The sequence below is a fragment of the Phyllobates terribilis genome, unplaced genomic scaffold, assembly GCF_046119375.1.
Source record: "Phyllobates terribilis strain yellow unplaced genomic scaffold, ASM4611937v1 Scaffold_10__3_contigs__length_209671492, whole genome shotgun sequence".
Taxonomy (NCBI): Eukaryota; Metazoa; Chordata; class Amphibia; order Anura; family Dendrobatidae; genus Phyllobates; species Phyllobates terribilis.
Window position 1 is genome coordinate 172,194,747 of NW_027362770.1, and position 22,589 is coordinate 172,217,335.

The 22,589-nt window shown below is 48.1% G+C and overlaps 1 protein-coding gene across 1 annotated transcript in view; it reads left to right on the top strand.

The window, feature by feature from the left end:
- CREB3L2 (cAMP responsive element binding protein 3 like 2) overlaps positions 1-10,474 on the top strand; it is a 34,676-nt gene extending 24,202 nt beyond the window's left edge. Inside the window, exons 3-12 of the mRNA XM_073650164.1 lie at positions 1,829-2,007; positions 4,001-4,088; positions 4,165-4,352; positions 5,244-5,390; positions 5,671-5,729; positions 5,999-6,067; positions 6,195-6,294; positions 7,140-7,269; positions 7,355-7,568; positions 9,112-10,474. Coding sequence (XP_073506265.1) covers positions 1,829-2,007; positions 4,001-4,088; positions 4,165-4,352; positions 5,244-5,390; positions 5,671-5,729; positions 5,999-6,067; positions 6,195-6,294; positions 7,140-7,269; positions 7,355-7,568; positions 9,112-9,187 — 1,250 coding nt within the window. The 3' untranslated portion in view covers positions 9,188-10,474. The remainder of the gene's footprint in view (positions 1-1,828; positions 2,008-4,000; positions 4,089-4,164; positions 4,353-5,243; positions 5,391-5,670; positions 5,730-5,998; positions 6,068-6,194; positions 6,295-7,139; positions 7,270-7,354; positions 7,569-9,111) is intronic.
- The last annotated feature ends 12,115 nt before the right edge of the window (positions 10,475-22,589 follow it).

Below are 22,589 nucleotides of genomic sequence, written 5' to 3' on the forward strand. Positions count from 1 at the left end.
ACAGGACAGGCCTCTGGGGCTCACCCAGACAGGACAGGCGTAGTGTTTCGTCCGGCGGACCCTGGCCTTGATTGTGTTTGCGTCCGGCGAGCCCTGGCCTCGATTGTGTCTGCGTCCGGCGGGCCCCGGCCTCAACTGTGTTTGGGTCCGACGGGCCCCGGCTTCGATTGTGTGTGGGTCCGACGGGCCCCGGCTTCGATTGTGTGTGGGTCCGACGGGCCCCGGCTTCGACTGTGTGTGGGTCCGACGGGCCCCGGCTTCGATTGTGTGTGGGTCCGACGGGCCCCGGCTTCGATTGTGTGTGGGTCCGACGGGCCCCGGCTTCGATTGTGTGTGGGTCCGACGGGCCCCGGCTTCGACTGTGTGTGGGTCCGACGGGCCCCGGCTTCGACTGTGTGTGGGTCCGACGGGCCCCGGCTTCGACTGTGTGTGGGTCCGACGGGCCCCGGCTTCGACTGTGTGTGGGTCCGACGGGCCCCGGCTTCGACTGTGTGTGGGTCCGACGGGCCCCGGCTTCGACTGTGTGTGGGTCCGACGGGCCCCGGCTTCGACTGTGTGTGGGTCCGACGGGCCCCGGCTTCGACTGTGTGTGGGTCCGACGGGCCCCGGCTTCGACTGTGTGTGGGTCCGACGGGCCCCGGCTTCGACTGTGTGTGGGTCCGACGGGCCCCGGCTTCGACTGTGTGTGGGTCCGACGGGCCCCGGCTTCGACTGTGTGTGGGTCCGACGGGCCCCGGCTTCGACTGTGTGTGGGTCCGACGGGCCCCGGCTTCGACTGTGTGTGGGTCCGACGGGCCCCGGCTTCGACTGTGTGTGGGTCCGACGGGCCCCGGCTTCGACTGTGTGTGGGTCCGACGGGCCCCGGCTTCGACTGTGTGTGGGTCCGGCGGGCCCCGACCTCGATTGTGTTTTGGGTCCGGCGGGCCCCGACCTCGATTGTGTTTGGGTCTGGCGGGCCCCAGCCTCGGCAGCTCAATTACTCCAACAACCGGACGGGCCTAAGTTGCGATTATTGTGATGGGCACAAGGCTCGGGCATAAAAAGAGTCCAAAAGGCTCATGCCAGCCAACCAAATATCAAAAATCTTAGTCGGGCCCTTTTCACGAGTAGAACAAAAAAATTATTTTTACAGTGAGCGTGACTAGAAAATGTAATCCGCCCTGATGTTTGCGAGTGAAAAAGAAAAGTCAAGTATTTATTTACCCGAGGTGAAGGCGGCCGGGTAGTCAGGTAGCGACAGGAGGAACTTATAGGTGTAGCCAGTCTTTTATTGCTTGGATAACCTGACACTTTCATTGCTTCCTCCTGTGCAGTGCGTATAGTGTTACTGGTCCCAGTCAGCTTTATAGACGGCGTAGGCATTCAAGGTCCAGGCAAGGGTTAAAGTCTGACACCCGGAAGCCATGAGGTGTCCTGTTCTCCGGCTGACGTCAATCTGCACCCAGCAAATGTCTTAATTCCTTCCTTGCTGGGTGGCTGACAGTCCTCGGTGCTTTGTCCTGAGGCTTGTGAGAGTATGTGGGTCATCTAGAAATGTGTCAATGTCCAGAATTTCACATTATCGCCCCATTATTCACTGAATGAGGATGCAAAATGTATTACCATCAATAAACACTATATGCCCTGTATAAAAAAACAAACTCTTATCCTCTTGTTTCGGGACAATCTCTGGACAGAACTTTGCAAATGTATTCACATATTTCCCGAAGGAATATCATAGGAACATTGCTACTCGAATTCTTAGCAAGGAAGTTTCGAGGTTAATAGGGAACTCGCATGTTAACTAAAATGGGAATATCCCTTTAAGTTCTCATCTTTCCCTCTGCAGGAGATCTCACGGGTGAGGACTGGTGCTTTGGAGGACAGATTACTCCAACCAAAATTAAGATGGAAGTCCCAGTGGAAGAAATCCCAGGCTTGGCTCCATCTGTTACCCTTACCACCAACCCAATGGTGACTATACCTCTGGAGGTGGAAGCACTGCCACAACTGCCAGAGCCAGACCAGGTAATTGTCATGCCTCACCGATTGGCATCTCTTAATTTGCCCAAAGTACCTGTAAGATGAATGAGCATTCAACCAATCAGGGTTTGAGGGTTCCACTTTAAAGTAACAATAATTGAAAGTGTTGATAGAACATATTGCATTTCCTGTACATAACACTAGTGCGGTGCACTTAGTGGTTACAGTTCATCTAGAAATCACAATATACTTGGTGGTTACAGATCTTGGCACACTCTGCTTGGTAGTTACAAATCACAGCACAATATGCTTGGTGGTTACCGTTCACATAGAAGGCACAATATTCTTGGTGGTTACAGATCATAAAAGGGACCATATGCTTCGTGGTTACAGTTCACATAGCAAACAATTAATGCCTGGTGTTTACAGCTCAAATAGAAAAACACTATGCTTGCTGGTTACGGTTCACCTATAAAGCACAATATTCTTGATGGTTACAACACACATAGCACAATATACTCGGTGGTTACTAATCATAGAAGTCGTAATATGCTTGGTGGATACAGAGCATAGAAGGCACAATCTGCTTGCTAATTAGAGATCACATAGAAAGCAAAATATGCTTGCTGGTGACGGTTTACCTCTAAAACGCAATGCGCTTGGTAGCTACAGTTCACCTAACAAAATATTCTTGGCAGTTACAGTTCACATAGCAATCACAATATGCTTCCTGGTTACAAAGCACAATATGCTTGGTAGTTGCAGTTCACATAGCACAATGGTTGGTTACAGTTCACACAGAAAGCACAATATACTTGCTGGTTACAGTTCACATAGAAAACATTGTATGCCTCGTGGTTACAGTTCACATAAAAAGCACAATATGGTTGCTGGTTATAGTTGACCTAGATAAAACACCACAATGTGCTTCGTGGTTACAGTTCATAGAAGGCACAATATACTTGGTGGTTACAGTTCAGATAGCAAACATTGTATGCTTGGTGGTTACAGCTCAAATAAAAAAACTTGCTGGCTGGCTACAGTTTGCCTATAACGCACAATATGCTTGGTAAATACAGTTCAAATAGCACAATATGCTTAGCGGTTACAGATCATAGTAGACACAATAAACTTGCTGGTTATAGATCACATAGAAAGCAAAATATGCTTGCTGGTGACAGTTCACCTTTAAAACACAATGTGCTTGGTAGTTACAGTTCATGTAGCACTATATACTTGTTCATTACAGTTCACATAAAAATCACTATGCTTAGTGGTTGCAGTTCAAAGAGAAGGCATAATATGCGTGGTGGTTACAGTTCACATAAAAAGACCAATATGCTTTGTGGTTACAGTTCACATGCAAGGCATAATATGCTTGGTGGTTATAGTTCACATCGAAGGCACTTGGTGGTTACAGTTCACATAGCAAACATTGTATGCCTGGTGGTTACAGCTCAAATAAAAAAATATATTATGCCTGTTGGTTATAATTTGCCTATAAAGTACAATATGCTTAGTAAATACAGTTCACGTAGCACAATATACTTGGTGGTTACAGATAATAGACACAATAAGCTTGCTGGTGATAGGTCCCATAGAAAGCAAAATATGCTTGCTGGTTACAGTTAACTTCTAAAACTTAAAGTGCTTGGTAGTTGCAGTTCACATAGCACAATATGCTTGGTGGTTACAGTTCACGTAGCACAATATGCTTGGTGGTTACAGTTTACGTAGCACAATATTCTTGGATGTTACAATACACTCTGTATTGCCAGTAAAGGAAATCTGTGGCCATATGTTACCCCTGTAAAGCATTGCCACTATGCATCTGCCCTAAATTACCTTTCCAAAATTAGGTGTTGGTAGTATGTAAGTAATGGCAATGTTTGGGATATCCTCTAATCCAGATCCTCAGCATTAGAAAATGCAATCTAATCTCCAGTTGTCTAGAGATTCTTGTGTCCATGATGGCCTACCTCACTGCTGAGCTTTGCTTTGAGCCTATCCTAATATCTGTCCTATTATATCATTGCAGCACAAGCCTCTGATCCCGAAGTCCTTGCCACAGATTAAGCTGGAGCCCCATGAGGTGGATCAGTTCCTGAACCTGTGTCCTAAAGAAGGTGGGCTCCTCTCCATGTCTCCTCGCTGATGCAGGTTCGACTCTTTACTTTAGTGACATTTTCCTCCTTCCTGCAGCCGCCTCATCTGATAGTCTGCAGCTGCCCCCAACTCCCCCCAGCAGCCATGGAAGTGACTCTGAAGGAGGTCAAAGCCCCAGCCGATCCCTTCCTCCCTCCAGCCCTGTGCAGTCACAGTCCGGAAACAAAGGCGCAGCTCGCAGTCCATCAGCGCTCTCTAATTCTCCTCTCCTGACTGCTCCCCATGTAAGTCCAATGTAAGGGCAGAACTACAGATGTAGCAGTGCTGAGGTTGTCACTGGATAGCACTTATTTCATATTATCTCCAAAACCTCAGGTCGTATGGATTGTTCCCTTTATACGGCGGGTCTTGTGGGGTGTTCCCGGTAGACGGCGAGTCTTGTGGGGTGTTCCCGGTAGACGGCGAGTCTTGTGGGGTGTTCCCGCTAGACGGTGGGTCTGGGGGGGGGTGTTCCCGGTGGATGGCGGGTCTTGGGGGGTGATCCCGGTAGACGGCGGGTCTTGGGGGGGTGATCCCGGTAGACGGCGCGTCTTGGGGGGGGGGGGGTGATCCTGGTAGACGGCGGGTCTTGGGGGGGGTGATCCCGGTAGACGGCGGGTCTTGGGGGAGATGCTCCGGGCAGACAGCGGGTCTTGTGGGGTGTTCTGGTATAATATAGGTATAGTGAGGGGTCCCGGTAATCGGGAGCCTATAGGATGTGGTGGGAAAACAAATCCAATCCATGGAGGCCGCACTCTTACATGATCTGCTACTACATAACTCAGGACTCTCCTTCAGAGGTGGTGTGGAGTCCATGCCTTGTTGGGGCAGAGATAATTTGGCAGCACTAGGGGGATTTACACATAATTAGGCATCTCGTTATGGTTGACTGATGCACACATGTATATGATAGTGAAGGCGTGACGCAGCTCTCCTGAGTCTGGTCATGAAGTCCAAAGTCTCCTCTGAAGATATGTGAGGGTAGATAACGCCACTCATCCTACAGACTGTTCCCATACACCTCAGTGTAGAAATAGGCAAGCAGTGCCCCCTACAGGTAATGAGTAGGCACTGCACTTGGTGTGAAGTAGTTATTTTAATTGGCCGATCCTTAAAGTTTAATGTTTGATTTGTAGAAGCTGCAGGGCACCGGACCCCTCATCCTCACCGAAGAAGAAAAAAGAACCCTAGTGGCAGAGGGATACCCCATCCCCACGAAACTGCCGCTCACTAAGGCCGAAGAGAAGGCGCTGAAAAAAATCCGCAGGAAGATAAAAAACAAGGTACTGAACTTGTCCTGGTGTAAAGAGCCTCAGTGTCTTTCGGCTGCATTTTTTTTTTAATAAATCATACTGTGCTTTACACATCCTCCCCTGGTCTATTGTTGAGTCTTAGCCACTGTGTTTGCGATTTACTGCAGCCAACAGCACTGCAGCCAATCGATGAACTCAGGGGTTGTCTAAAACCGAAAAATCTCTTTAAAGGATGTAGCATGCCCCATAATGACAGCTAGAGTGCCCCCGTTATCAGTGCCAGTAATGTAATTAATTGTGTCTTTTTTAGATCTCTGCCCAGGAAAGTCGCAGGAAAAAGAAAGAATATATGGACAGCCTGGAGAAAAGGTAACTACACGGAGGCTCAGATTTCACTATAGCATCAGTCCGGCAGTTTATGACAACAAATATGGACGACCAATATGGCCGTTATTCCAGTGGAGTCTCACTTGGTCAGAAATCAGTAAATGTATAACTTTCCTGAGTGTCAGACCTCACGAGTGATACATTTGCTGTCTATGTATCCAGGGCTATAATGGGGGTCCTCCTGATATCCATTTTTAGGGAGTTGGTCCTTAGACCACCACCCAATCTCACCCTTGACTTTTTTCCGATAGGGTTGAGAACTGCTCCTCTGAAAACGGCGACCTGCGCAAGAAGGTGGAGGTCTTAGAAACCACGAACAGGTGAGACCATCGCCTCAGTGATCAGTGCAGGCATCAGTATTCTCCTGCGTTATTTTGGGTGGGGGTCCAGCCCCTTCCATAGGGAGGATCTGCTGAACTCACCCCTCACTTGTGTCTTGTCCCTCAGGACCCTCTTACAACAGCTCCAGCGTCTACAGGCAATGGTGGCCGGCAAGGTGTCCCGCTCGTATAAAGCCGCCGGCACCCAAACCAGTACCTGCCTCATGGTGAGTCCCGATCTTCTACACCACATTACTTTCATCTCTTGAGTCTCAATAAAGGGCGACATTATTGCCTTTAGTGTGGATAGCCCCGTGCCAGAGAGTCCGCACCGGGCTGTTATCTTTCCTGCTCACCTGCAAATGGCGGATGATTCCTAGAAGAACACGGGCGTCTTTCTAACATTTCATTTGCTGACAGTCTCCCTCTTCGGACTCCGGTTTCCATTACATTGCTTATCTGCATCGTTCTAATTATATCGTAACTTGATCAGTCCGGGCCGCGGCTCCAGATATAATTTACATGTCCGTGCTGTTCTACTGACAAGTAAAGACGATGGAAACCGACGATGGATTGTGGAGAAATGCAGCCAACAGGGAGGAGAACGTGTGTGACTATAATACTGATGGCCTATGCTGTACTGATGCTGTATTGTACTCCAGAGCTGAACTCGCTATTCAGCTGGTGCAGTCACTGTGTACATACATTACATTACTGATCCTGAGTTACATCCTGTATTATACTCCAGAGCTGCACTCACTATTCTGCTGGTGCAGTCACTGTGTACATACATTACATTACTGATCCTGTACTGATCCTGAGTTACATCCTGTACTATACTCCGGAGCTGAACTCACTATTCTGCTGGTGTAGTCACTGTGTACATACATTACATTACTGATCCTGAGTTACATCCTGTATTATACTCCAGAGCTGTACTCACTATTCTGCTGGTGTAGTCACTGTGTACATACATTACATTACTGATCCTGAGTTACATCCTGTATTATACTCCGGAGCTGCACTCACAGTTCCCTTTCCTTACCCTTTCTATCATTTTGTATGCCCTCAGGTGGTTGTCTTGTGCTTTGCAGTCATATTCGGCAGTTTCACACAGACCTTTGACCCTTACCCATCAGCCACCAAGACATTACCAGAACCCAGTGTGAATTCAGCACAGGAGTCGTACGCGGCGTCGATAGGTGAGTGTTGTTTTCGTGTGTCGGTCTCTTGTGACGTCTCTGTTACTCCTGTGGGACTCGGTGACCATGAATGATTCTCTCCTAGTGAGGTCTAGGAACATCCTCTCCTTCGAGGAGCATCACGGCTGGGAGGAATTATACAGCTCCGCAGTCACAGTGGATTCTCCCAATTCCTGGGACAGAAGCAAAGAAATTATCTCTCAGCATCACACGGCCGCCCTGGAGGAGCTGCGCCTGTCACCGGAGACTCAATACACACTGTCTAATGACAGCAGCCGGGAGCCGGCCGTGCAGCACAGGTGAGCGCAGAGGATGGCGGTACACCAGAGCGGAGAACGGGGGAACCGGGGCCAGAATATAGTGGGGAGCAGTGCAACACCGGTGAGCGCAGAGGATGGCGGTACACCAGAGCGGGGAATGGGGGAGCCAGGGCCAGAATATTGTGGGGGGCAGTGCAACACCGGTGAGCGCAGAGGATGGCGGTACACCAGAGCGGAGAACGAGGGAACCGGGGCCAGAATATAGTGAGGAGCAGTGCAACACCGGTGTGCGCAGAGGATGGCGGTACACCAGAGCAGAGAACGGGGGAGCCGGGGCCAGAATATAGTGGGGGGCAGTGCAACACAGGTGAGCACAGAGGATGGTGGTACACCAGAGAGGGGAATGGGGGAGCCAGGGCCAGAATATAGTAGGGGGTAGTGCAGCATAGGTGAGCACAGAGGATGGCGGTACACCAGGCAGAGATTGGGGGAGCCCATGCCAGAATATAGTGGGGAGCAGCGCAACACCGGTGAGCGCAGAGGATGGCGGTACACCGGAGCGGAGAACGGGGGAGCCAGGACCAGAATATAGTGTGGGGGGGGGGGGGGGGTGCAACACAGGTGAGCACAGAGGATAGCGGTAGACCAGAGTGGAGACTGTATGAGCCAGGGCCAGAATATAGTGGGGGGCAGAGGATGGCGGTACACCATGGCGGAGATTGGGGGAGTCCATACCAGAATATTGCGAGGAGCAGTGCAACATAGATGAGTGCAGCAGAGCGGAGATTGGGGGAGCCGGGGCCAGAATATAGTGGGGGCAGTGCAACATTTTGAGGGCAGAGGATGGCGGTACACCAGAACAGAGAACGGGGGAGCCGGGGCCAGAATATAGTAGGGGGCAGAGGATGGCGGTACACCAGCATGAAGATTGGGGGAGCCGGGGCCAGAATATAGTGGGGAGCAGTGCAACACAGGTGAGCACAGAGGATGGCGGTATACGAGGCGGAGATTCGGGGAGCCGGGGCTAGAATATAGTGGGGAGCAGTGCCACACAGGTGATAACAGAGGATAGCGGTACACCAGAGTGGAGACTATAGAAGCCAGGGCCAGAATATAGTGGGGGCAGAGGGTGGCAGTACACCAGAGCGGAGAACGGGGGAGCCGGGGCTAGAATATAGTGGAGGGCAATGCAACACTCTGAGAGCAGAGGATGGCGGTACACCAGAGCAGAGAACGAGGTAACCAAGGCTAGAATATAGTGGGGAGCAGTGCAACATTGTGAGATCAGAGGATGGCGGTACACCAGAGCAGAGAACGGGGAAGCCAGGGCTAGAATTTAGTGGGGAGCAGTGCAACACAGATGAGCGCAGAGGATGGCGGTACACCAGGGTGTAGATCAGGAGGGGTCGGAATATGGGGGAATTTAGTGGGTAGCAGAGTATGGGGGTATACTGGGAAGAAGCCTGAGATATGAGGGAGCAGGGGACACGATATTCAGCAGAATAGTAAGGGTGCAGTATGGCTATGGAGGGGGGGCTGGTATAACTTTTGTTTGCTGATGATTTTTTTTCTTGTTTTTCAGGATCCATTCGGATTTTGGCCAAAATAAAATGACGAAAATAATAGAACTGGGCAGAAGAGTAAACACAACGTCCTAATATCCGCTCTCCTCTCCTCCTTCTCCTCTCCTGCTTCTCTAACTGACGCAGTCACCCCTCAAGTTCGGTCCACACCGAGCCGGCCCCTCGGACTTTACGCCTCTCCTGTCAGGCGGTGGAGGCCGGGACTGAAGACTTGACACTGGCGGATGATAAAAAGCAAAGCGAAACCCTAAGGGACACCCCCCCCCCAACCCGCACAACTTCCTACACGTCTGACGAGACCGCGGGAGAACGATGATTCACAGATCTGAAATGTGATGGAAAAAACCTCCGCCGCAGTCCATCGCTGCGACTGGACTTAATATTTATATAATGAGGTTGTTAACCCTTAAAAATCCAAGATGGAAAGGATTACATTCCACCCCAGTAATTACTGTTATAATTGGACACTGCCATTAAGAGCCTGGCTGGGATTTATAGTTCCTCTCGTGCTATAAACTGCCCAAGATATTCCTAATTCCATGCCCCTCATCCTTGTATCAGTCAGTGCCTTATATACCGAGTTTATATTCCTTAAAATCCCCATCATTGTCTTCTCCACTGCTCGGTGTGTATCCCGAACTATCACACGGGATTGTGTTGCTCGCCCTACTGCCACAAAGCTGTCCCTCCTGCTGTTGTAAATAGTATTTATTAGTTTTATTTGCCCTGTGATCATTAATAACCCCCTATATTCAGTACTCTGCCGGCGCATGCGCAATCCGGACTTTGAAAGTTCTGGTGCGTGCGCTGTGACCCTGGCCTCGGCTTAGATGACTCCTAAAAATGACCGGATGGTGCAGGGAACCAATAGGATCCCCACCTGGCGTGAATAGAGCAACCCCGTGTACAATCAGATGAGTGAGGTGCACGACCTGGACGTCGCGGGAAGCTAACCCTAATCCTGACCCTTTAAAGCTCCCGTGATATTCTCAAATCTTGGAATTGATGAAGTTTCTAATCACTGCCTGATATTATTATTAATAGTGATATCTGGTATTGGGGTCTTCTCTGCCCCCCCTATAACAATCAGGTCTATCCCTCGTTGCTGGACTCCCCCCGAAAACCACAGTATCCAATGAACGAGCAATGATTTACGTTAGCGGGGCCATAGTCGAGAAACCTGATCCGTCGGCCAGCCGTGATCCGTTTTGGCTTCTTAATATTCAGTCTTGGTACAGAAAATGGCACAGGCATCTAGAACATGGCACTAAGAGGCAGGGGGTACATTTCTGTTTCTCATTTTGTTTTATGCTTTTTTTTTTTTTTGGTATCATAATTTTTTTTATAAAATGGAAAAACTCAATAAAAAAGTAGCAGCATAAAAAATGGTGCATTATTATATAGTATAAATGGGCATGGACCTGTGCAATCTTATAGGGGCGAACTGTCACCTACACACAACGGAGGCTGGTGTGAAGACCCTCGTGATAGTGTGAGGTCTTTATCGGCTCGACTAATGAGAAAAAATATATATATTTCATTCTCCCAGCAGAGAGCAGTATCTTGACATCACGTCACGCGAGAAGGTTCTTACGGAAGTCACAATGGATTTTCTTCGGTAAATACAGTCAACCGGTGGCCGCATCGATCTGCTGGTGGCGACTCTTCTTGCTTAGACAACAGTGATGGGCATTACGACTATTTTTTGGTGATCTGGATCAACTCACCGAAAAGAGCTGGACCCCAAATTGCACTTTCTTAAATACCAGTTTACACGTAGGGTAAAATTCTGATGAGGTCGAAATCCCACCCATCTGGAGTAAGGTTGCAAGTCCTTGCTGCATCTCCACATACTGTCTTTAAGTTCTCCAGGAACATGCACATTGCTGCTGATGACAACCCTTCTCCTGAAGTTGGCGCTCTTAGATCCACAATGTATTAAAGGTTCAAGGGTCATTTAGAAGGTCATATCATAGCTTCCTTGGAAGGGCCATAAAACAGCCAAGGCCCTGCAATTGTCCAGCAATCACAATCGGTTGACACTGAGGACCACCAGCTTTGTTCCTCAGGAGACACAGGGTTGTTTAATATGTAAATATCCAGATGCCCTTCCAAGATAATGAGGTCAGCCCTTGCATCAAAGGAAGGGTATCAGCAGGACAGTCTAATGCAGGGGTGGGCAATTAATTTTTCCAAGGAGCCACATGAGGGAGGGTGACTTTTGTGGAGGGCCGAACCAACAGACCAAACTTAATTCTTGCTCATTATTAATATTATTTTATAATAATTTGTATCACTTAAAAATGAGCAGAATTACCGTAAGTATGAGGACCCACTGCTACTGGCAATATATGTTACCATAGGGCTTATTGTAACCTGTATTATCAGTAACAAATTATCAAACCTATACCATATACTGCTTTTTATAAAGTTTATAAATCATACTGCTCCTGTTATACAGACCTTGTACCTAGATGAAAAGCTTCCACCATGAACATTATGATCCCAGTCACCCCCACACACCTTATGATGAACCCGCAGCTGCCCACGCACAGTATGATGTCTGCAGACACACACACACAGTATGATGAACCCACAGCTCCCCCCGCACAGTATGATGTCCCCAGTCACCCCCACAAACAGTACGATGGACCCAACACACAATATGATAAACTCTTCATCCCCCCAAACACACAGTATAATGAACCTGCAGCTCCCCATGCACTGTATGATGTTTGCAATAACCCCCCACAGTATGATGAACCCACAGCTCCCCTTGCACAATATGATGTCTGCAGTAACCCCCCCCCAACACACACAGTATGATGAACCCACAGCTCATGCACAGTATGATGTCCCCAGTCACCCCCGCAAACAGTATGATGGACTCTACAAACAGTATGGTAGACTCTACAATCTTCCACACACAGTATGTTGGACCCTACACACAGTATGATGTAGTCCACATACCCCGACACACGCAGTATGATGGAATCCACATCATCCTACATACACAGCATGATGGACCTCACAGACTGTATGATGAAGTCCACAGCCCCTCCACACATACAGTAGGATGAATTCCACAGCTCCCCACACAGTATGATGGACCTCACAAACAGTATGGTAAGCTCCACAGCCACCATAAAACAATATGATTGACTACATCTCCCTCACACACAGTATGACACCCCATAGCTCCCTACACACTGTATGATGGACCCCACAATCCTCCACACAATTATAATGCCCCCGTAGACCTCCACACAAGTGTGATGGTCCCCATAGTTTCCCCAACTGCTGACTCGCATAAAAAAAAAATAAATAGAACTACTCCCCATTACCCCGTTGTATTCACTGGCATATGTATCGTAAGAAAGCCGATACCGGTGAAGTCAAGATGATGGGGAGTCGGGGTGAGCAGTCACAAGGTGCCTCACTTTTCCCATATCTGGACTAATACATAGGGAATCTTCAGACTCTTCCCTGACAGATGATGTCTAGAGAGAGAAGGATAGGGTCTATTTGATTTACAAGAGACAGTCTGTTTTGTTTTCCGGGGTACAAGTTGCTGCCAGAGTCTCTCTCATATAGAACACAAGAGCGTCTATGGGGGAGATGGCGATCGTTGTGTCGACAGTTGTCTACCGTGTATGGGGGTCTTTAATATTTAACCTTCTAGTTACAAGCTGTGAAGACATGTCCATGTTGGCTTCCAACACCAAATATGGCAGAAACACGACTGAAGCCTCCGGCGGTATAATACTGGGATTGCTGCCTGTTTAATATACTGGTTCAAAGATTTAATGGGTGACGACTAGTGATGAGCGCACGTGCTCATTATTCAAGTTTGCCGAGGGTGCTCGGGTATACACAGAGTATCGCGGGTGCTCGGGTGACATGTTGGAGTCCCCGCGGCCGCATAATGAACAGTTCGGCTCGGCTGTTCAGTCACCGTTGCTTCCTATGGGAACACTTGGGTGCACATCATGGTCTGTTACCATAGGTTTAGGCTACGTTCACTCGTTCAGTATTTGGTCAGTATTTTACATCAGTATTTATAAGCCAAAATCAAGAGTGGGTGAACAATGCACAAGTGGTGACGTGTTTCTATTAAACTTTTCCTCCAATTGTTTCAGTCCTGATTTTGACTTACAAATACTGATGGAAAATACTCACCAAATAGGCCATGTTCTGTAACTCTGGTATCACAAACATGGCGGCTGATAAGGATAAAATGCCACTTCTGCCACAAATCACCTCAGGGGCAGCAAAGCGTCACAAACCAACGTTTTATCCCCTTACCTCTAGCTCTTCCCCCTGCTCCCTTTGACTGCGGCCTGACAGACTGTGGCGAAACCTTCTCCACGGCCACCAACAAGGGAGAAAGAGGATAGATATACCCGAAGGTGGACCAAAGCCCCCCAGGAACTCGGAACAACACAAATTTGATAAGAGGACTTCCCAACACCCACACCATAGGTCACCATATGCATAGACTTGACATATGGGTCTTGGTTGACCATGCAGCTTTCATTTTACCTCGCTGACTAGCGCCACTTCTCCATCGCTTTGTCCCCCGGCAGTCCCATGACATTGTTTACGTCACGTGATCACTGAGATAATGTCTCAAGATCGCTGGGGGACAGAGCAATCAGAGTGGCGCCAGTCAGGGAGGTAAGAATGCACACTAGAGGCATCAAAGAGGGGTTGTCAAGTAGTGCAAAACCCATTTAATACACTAAAATCAGATAAATATATGATAAAAAAGAATTAATCATCAATCAGAATAAACATCAGATCACAGAGATTCAGAAAAACACATGGGAAACCCATCAGCCACCCGAGGGCAACAAGAGACAACAAGTGCATCACCTAATATGAATACTGATGAGGAGGATATGCAAAAAGAGGAAGAGGATTAGACCTCTAGTGCCACCTATTGGAAGCAGCTATCCGAAAAGTCAATATCAACTATTTAACTTAGGATAAAAGCCAAACCAGAATTTCAATTTGCAGACATGATGTTTTTGGGTATTGCCCCTCATCAGTGCAAAGCATTAGATCTGACTTGGTTAGGTGAGAGGCTCTGGACTAGAGTCTAAGGGGTAAGGTTTCTCCTTGTGGAGCGTGACAAGCAAAGCCTGGCATGTCAGAGTGAGGAGATTTATAAGCCATGCATGCCTAGCTGAGAAATGAAATATGCAAAATGTCTTTTCAGAGAGGAAGATAGATATCAGAACAATAGTACATATGATGACTTTCGACATGGGATGGATCCTCATTTATTAGCACCCAAACTACATAGCCCAATCAAATAAAATACACAACATGTTATTTTGGTGTCAAAAAGGCCACAGCTTTTATTTAAAATCACATGAGTCTAGCAGGAGCCAGGTGAAATGCCAGGCAAGTATATTCTGAGATCCCCAAGCTGCCTTCATACATCAATCGGCAGGCAGCAATCCAGGGGCGGCACGCTCTGACCTGTCAGAGTATTAAAGCCAGTTCACTTCAAGGGCTCCAATGACCCAACCAAAGACCCTCATTCCTGTGCTTGACAGCTAAGCCCCCCAGGATGACGTTACCATTATCACATCCATCAGGCTGGCCACCAAAGCTCAACCTACTCAGGGTCCTTGGCAGCAGTGGCTCCATCATTAAACTGCTAAAATTAGAGATACGTCCCCACGTGACAAGCCCAGGGGATGGGGATGACTCGGTACCCGGGCCTTTGCCTGGCCTTGGGGATGTCGCGGTGGTCGGCTCCCGGGCCCGTACCCTGGTTTGTTAATTTTATGAAAGTTCGTGACGCCACCTGTGGTATCTGGTGAGAAGCACCAGCGCTGCGGCAGTCCACTTAGGCCGGTGATAAGGCAGCTCGATGGTATAGCTCCCCACAGGGCAGCGTATGCAGGGGGATGCAGGACAGGCGAGACCCAGCCGGGTCAGAGCAAGAACAGGGACAGACACGATAGTCACTTCAGTACCTTTTACTGGTGGAAATTCAGGCACGTCCCGGAGCACTGTAGGGTGAAGGGTGCATATCAGGATCCTCCCCAATGAGCGGGAGTAGGGCCTCCTGTTTCTTGCCTCTGCGTAGTAAGTTTCTGACCTGCCTGGAGCTAGGCCTAACTTTGTCTCTGTCCTGCGCTTGCTGACCTTGTAGTAGGGCCTTTTCTTGGAGTACACGCTCCTCAGCTTGCGGGGCCTATGTGTCTCCTGGCTCTGTTACGTATCAGCACTTTAGCGATCCTGGGACCTGTAGTGCTCCAGGGATTCCGGTTGTCCCTTACTGGGTCATAGAGATCCCGGTAAGCTCGAACCCGGAGTCCGGTAAATGCTTCGGGTTGAGCTAGTTAAGCTCCTCTGCCCCCTATGTACTAACTCTCCACTCGCCTTCGGCCTACTCGGGCCCTCACTAGGCTACTCACACTAACGGCAGCTTGCCGCGCTTCACCAATCTTATGGCGCCGGCACACCTAAAGCTCACTATTCTGAGCTACAACTCAACTGAGCTCAACTCTGTATTCAGACCTACACGTGCTGAACTCTCCAGAGGAACTGAACTGCCTGGCTCCACCTTCCCTATTTATATCCCTAACGGGCTCTCTCTGCTGGTCTGTGGTGGAAGGTGGAGATGTGTGAATGTTTATGGGGGCCTCTTGTGGAGGAATCCATCAATGCACTCTTCCAGGATCTGTGATACCAAGCGCAGCTGGGCGTCACACACGCATATACCCGTGTGCACAAATACATGTAGCGTTAGCCTCCACCACCAGCCTCTAAAACCTCCAACCAGCTACAGTGGTGTAAACAACTCTCACAAAAACAACAGCCATCACTCCCCAGTGTCTGTCCCTTAGAGGAGATAACCATTGGTTGATCAACCAACCAGTATGGTAAGTGAAACCTATATGTACAGTATTTTTTGGATTATAAAATGGACTTTTTCCCCCCAAATTTGAGGGCAAAATTGGGGTGCATATTATAATTCAAATGTAACTTACAGAGGGGGCGGCTGTGGTGGATCGGGGTCTCAGAAGGCAGGGTCGCTGCTGCTGGAAGCTGGCGACGGCAGAAGTAGGGCGATGCTGTGGGCTCCAGATTGCCAGGAGGGGGTATTCAGTGGTGCGAGGATGCGGTGGGCCCCAGACTTTCACAAAATGTCGCCAGAGCCCCCACACTTCCATGGTTTTCAATGCGGTGGACTCTGGGAAAATGGTCACCGAAGGCATCGGGTGTCCAGCGACATTTAGTGAAAGCCTGGAGCCCGCCACATCCTCGCACCGCCAAACACCCCCTTCTCCCAGCCTGGGGCCCGCAGCATCGTCCCACTCTTGCTGCCGCTGCCAGCTTCCCGCAGCAGCGACGTTGCCTCCTGAGATCCCAATCTATTGCCGCCGCCCCCAGGTAAGCTACCGTTAAAAAAATGATTTTCTGCCACAAAATTTGGGGTACGTCTTATAATCTGCAAAATACGGTAATTAAACCCCTTCTTGTCACCAAGAACCCACCACAGCATGCATGCTTGATTAGGAAAACGAAAAGGAAAAACAAAATAAGAAATAAGCTTAATTTAAAAAAAAAATGTAACCAATTCACAACTTATGACGTAAACTTACATCATATGTCGTGTCTCTGCTTTTGATCTGGGCTGGCACGTTGAGCCCTCATCTTTCCCCACACATGATTGCTGATGTAATCAGCCATCAAGTGTCTCTGACAGCGGCATTTAACAAGCGTCACTAGGGAGCGTATTATTCCTCCCACCCATCGGGGCACCTGTGACCTGATACACTGCTATGTATAACACAAACGATCGGACGATTGCAGCTTCAAGTCCCCTTAGGGGACTATTAAATACAGTAAAAAGTAAAAAAAAGTTTTTAGAAATATGAAAACAATAAAAAAAACACAAAAGTTCAAATCACCCCCTTTTACAACATTAAAAATAAAACAATAACAAAAAAATAGGAAATATTTGGTATCGTTGCGTTCAGAAATGTCAGATCTATCAAAATATAAAGTAAATGAATCTGATCGGTAAAGGGCATCACAAGAAAAAAAATAAGAAAGCCAGAATTACATTTTTTTGGCCACTGCAACATTGCAGTAAAATTCAAAAGGAGGTGATCAAATATCGTATGTATCCCAAGATGGTATCAATAAAAATATCAGCTTAGGGCGCAAAAAATAAGCCCTCACCCAGCCCCAGATTCCGAAAAATGAAAATGTTAGGGTCTCAGAAAATGATCACAAAAGCAAAATGTTTTTTTGTGTTTTTTTTTTTTTACAAAATTTACGATATTTTTTTCACCACTTAATCCCTTTCCGACATGTATGGCACATGTTGTGTCTCCCCCTTTGGCGCGGGCTCTGGCGATGAGCCCGCACCTTTCCGGGGACATGACAGCTGATCTGTACAGCAATCCACCTGCGACTGTTAACATGTTAAATGCCGCTGTCAATCACTGACAGAAGGACGTCATAAGTCTCGTCCATCGGCGCCCGTGTCACATGAACGCGCGTCGCCGATGGGTTGGCATGACAAACCCGGGGTCTGCAGGAGACCCCTGCGATTGTCATTGCTGGGATGCTATGAGCAAGTGAGCATTTTTGCTACACCCCGGTTGAACAGAGAATCACAGTTTCTATTCTCCCATGGAGACTATTGAAGCATGTGAAAAGTAAAAAAAATGTTTTTAAATATTAAAAAATAGAACCTTCCTTTCGCCCATTCAAAATAAAACAATACAAAAAAAATCAATATTCACATATTTGGTATTACCGCATTCAGAATCGCCCGATCTATCAATATATAAAAAGAATCGGATCGGTAAACAGCGTAACGAGAAAAAAATCAAACTGCCAGCACGTTTTTTTGGTCGCCGCAACATTGCAGTAAAATGCAATAACGGGCGATCAAAACATTGTATCTACCCCAAAAAGGTATCAATAAAAATGTCAGCTCGGCGCACAAAAAATAAGCCCTCAACTGGCCCAAGATCCCGAAAAATGGAAACGCTACAGGTCTCGGGCAGTGGCGACTATTTTTTTTTTTTCACAAACTTTGTATTTTTTTTCGCCACTTAAATAAAAAAGAACCTATACATGTTTGGTATCTGCAAAGTTATGGCTCTGGGAAGATGAGCGAAAAATGAAAGTTCAAAAGCGGAAAATGGCCCGGGGGTGGAGGGGTTAAATAAAAAAAAACTATACATGTTTGGTATCTGTGTACTCGTACTGACCTGAGGAATTATATTGCCAGGTCATTTTTACCATATAGGGAACATGGTAAATAAAAAAATCAAAAAACAATTGTGGAATTGCCCTTTTTCTACAATTTAACGCACTTGGATTTTTTCCCCGTTTTCCAGTACACTATGTGGTAAAAAACTGCAGTTACTTTTTAAGGGCAGAATCAAAGCTTTTCTGTACTATAAAAACACAATAAAAACGCGGCTTAACATCTGCATCAAATAAGGGGGAAAAGGCCTAAAACAAATGCAGAAAATATGTAATAACCAGAGAAGATTGTTATTGCATAGTTTGGTGCGGACACCTGCAGAAAAAAAACCCACAGTATTTATTCTCCGTGTGAACACGGCCTTACAGACATAAAGAAGCCAGATGTTGTATAGTGAAGCTACATAAAGATGAGAAAGTTCTGGCGGCTCAGACTGTGAATGAAGTAACAAAAACAAAAATTAAATCCACAGGTCTCAACTACAGATGAGCAGGACGCACAGATGACATTGGCCAGCTCTGGGTGATCAAAAGCTGCACCGGGGATGCCGGATGGATAGAGATTCAGAGTCTTCCCATCCAGCTGCCAGGTAGCACTGACCTGGACCGGAGTCCCGTGAATCGATCTGCTCATCTCTAGTCTCAACAGTCCCGAATACAGCGAACAGTCCTGAATTTGGGTCTACAGCCTGCAGTCTTGAGTGTCTGCTGAATTTCACTCACTGCCAGCGCCCCTCTGACATCTCCTCCTGCCAGGGGAGAAATAAATGGTAAATGGGCGTGGATTAGGGTGTGGACAAAATATGCCATGACGCACTACGAGCACCGCATACTTTGTCCCTCTTTCTGTTCTTCAAACGTTGGCAGATATGATGTAGGCGGTAAACATGGAGGAGGGCTAATAACCTGCACACAGCAGCATCTGCATACAGCACTGATAATATGGTATCTGATACCAGAAAGATCATAGATCATTATCTGTATACAGCATGTAGGCTATACACATGGAGGGGGACTAATAAACTGCACACAGCAGTTGTAGTAGTGGGGAAGGGCGTAGCTTCCCTCTGGCACTGAAAGAGTTAAAAGAGAATGTTCCCAATAGTTAGATCTCTCTGGGTTGCAGTTAGGTCCAGTTAAGGGGTTAGCTGTGATAATCCAACCCAGTAGAGTAAAGGGGAACCAAGAGCTTTGGTTAGGCATAAGATGTGAATAAATGCCTTATTGCTAAGATGCTTCCTTGTGGGCTGTAGTATTGGTAACCAGCCACAAGATGCCACTGTTTCGGGTGCAGATGACAAGTTGAGTCTGCTGGTAGTATTGCAGACATTTAGAACAGTGAAGGAGTTAACTGTGTGGGAGAACAGCCCATAGAGGGTGGGCTCCTTAGGAAAATCTCTGCTTAGTTTCCAGAAGTAGGAAGGGCAGGCCAGTAGTGTGTAGTACCTGGGACAGGACCCTGGCTACAAGGGTAAACGTGAGCCCCAGACAGTAGGATCACCAGAGTGAAGATTCCCTCCACAAGAGTCCCCTTAGCCGGCCAGAGAAACTCAAGAGAGCTATTGATGACCCATGGGCACATTCTGTCTGCAGGCTGCAGAAGAAGCTAGGACTCAAGTCTAGGACATGGGGAGAACTAAGGTCCGGATATACTGTCACTGGTGAGGAAGATTCTCTAGGGCTAGAAAATAGAGCAACAGAGATGCTTCACTTAAAGATGGAACCAGGGCTGAAGTTGTATCAAGTACCTGTGGGAAAGATGACAACCCGTTGGGCCTTATCCATTATATCTGCCTGTAAATATTGTACATATTCTTCTTCCCCAAATAAAGTCCCAGTTAAGGTTATGAATCTCGTGTCCTCTGAATTTATTGCTGCCCTGGTTCCAGAAGAGAAATGCCTGGAGACAGATGGGACCGGCTGGTCTGAAGTAAGTGGAAAGCACCACATACACGGCAGCACATCAGAGGGAGGACACACCTTGTCTGTAGGGTGCCATGGCAAACAGGGGCCACAGCTCACCCACGACTACCTCACTGGATCACCTTACATAGTATCTGTATATAGCACTGATAACATGGGATCATTTATCAATATACAGCCTTATCCATATACAGCATGTAGGCTATATACATGTAGGGTAACTAATAACCTGTGTGCAGGACGCTAGACATTATGCTTCTCTCCCACCAGTGTCTGTCCTCCTCCCTGCTACTCAGTCTTGACCAGAATAAAATGACTGTCCTCGGTCTGCTCCTCCTGTCACACACTCCCCCCAGTCACCATCACACCAGGACTATGAGAAGCTGCAGACATCACATGCGGTAGTGATGGGCAGTCAGGCTCTTTTTGGTGATCTGGCTCTGCTCACCAAAAAGAGCCGGCTCTTTTGGATCCTAAATGGATCCCTATTAAATATCCCTATTAAATATGTGTTCACCATAGGTGAACGTGAAACTCCACCCACCCATGGTTGAAACTCCGCCCACTCACAAGTAGCCAATTAAATTAAAGAGTGGGCGGAGTTTGGATCGGGTGGGTGGAGTTACGGCCCCCAAACACCGGGATTTTACGCCCAGTGAGAGCCATTAAGAGAATTTAATGGCTCTCACTGGGGTGTCAGCTCCCGTCAGTCACAGCATGGAGCCGACTCTTTGTGTCGGATCGTTCTCGACCGACACATCACTAACATGCGTGTATAATGCCATCACTATATGAGATGTCAGCCATGCCTGCAGTGTGAATACTGGGGTAATGTGCGAGGCTGTTACATGAGGTAGATAATGGAAGAGCACAATGTCTGAGGTAAAACTTCCCTCTGGATGTGATGTAGATGACACTACACTAGTACATGAGGGAGATAATGGAGGAGCACAACATCTGAGGTAAAACTTCCCTCTGTATGTGATGTAGATGACACTACACTAGTACATGAGGTAGATAATGGAGGGGCACAATGTCTGAGGTAAAACTTCCCTTTGTATGTGATGTACAAGGGAAGGAGCCCAGCGAGCGCTGACGTCAGCAGCGCGCGACGCCAGGTCCTCAACACAGACCATCGTCAGCGGAGCCGCGGCCTACAGAAGAGGATCGCTGGAAGGTAGGCCACGGTTAACTAGGGGGGAGGAAGACATCAGGAATGGAGGGCAAGATGTCGGACCGGCAGCAGACTAAACTGCCCAACATCGGCGGTGCCTCAGCCGTCGCGGGTCCCGACCAGCGCCAGGAGAAGACGCGTGATGCAGGAGCGGTCGCGGGAGCAGGTAAGAGGAGTCTCCCTGTCCCGGACGCTGCCAGCGTCAGCCTGCTCCCGGGCCCCCTGGTGGAGCCGCCGATCCCGGGCGTCATCAACAGCGGCCCTCTCCAGGCCCGGTCGCAAGGCCTGATCTCCCCAGGCGCCTCCCAACTGCGTGCGCCCCCGGTCCCGAAGCCACCACCCCTTGGGACTGACCTGTACAGCCAGCTCACCGAACCCGGTTATCCAGAGGACCCGGATGGGTCTGAAGAATATGGCGAGGAGGAAGAAGGTGCGCAGGGAGGACACCGCTACTAAGGAATGGCAGCGTACCAATGTACATAGTTGCCCGTCAGGGTGAAGGAACTGTTACAGAGAGTTACCCGGTATCGGGTCAGTTAGAACCGGCTGAGGACTGGGAGCAGCCAAATTATTGAACTATCCGGCCGAGGACTGGGAGCGGTCAATCTTGTACATAATTGCACTTCTTAAAGTGCCCCCTACTGGTTTTATGAGAAACTACAACAACTGACCTCAGAACAAAAACCCGTTAGAGGTGGCAGAAGACGAGGTCCAGCAGCTGAATCAGCTACGCCCTGCCGCCACCCCAGGGCCTACGTTGGGGGTTTATGAACGGGTCCCTCATGTTTGTGTTTATAAGTTTGCATTTTGTAGAAAGATGGACACCTGGTTGCAAAACGCACTGTGACCAGTTAACAAAAGTTTTACATGAAAAATGTTTACAAGAAAAGTGTTTTATATGTGATAGATGTGATTGTAAAAGTGAAAAGAGTTTTATACTGTTTTATATATGTGAAGAGAGTCTTAAAATAACTGCTAGAAAATGTGCCAGTAACGTTAAAAGAGAAGAAGTGCCTCCCATAAAGGGATGAGTTATAACGGTTTGTAATCTTATATGTGAATGCATTCTAAAAACTTGCATGTTTCTGAATGGTCTTTTGCTTTGCTCCAGCCCGAGGACGTGCTGTGGTT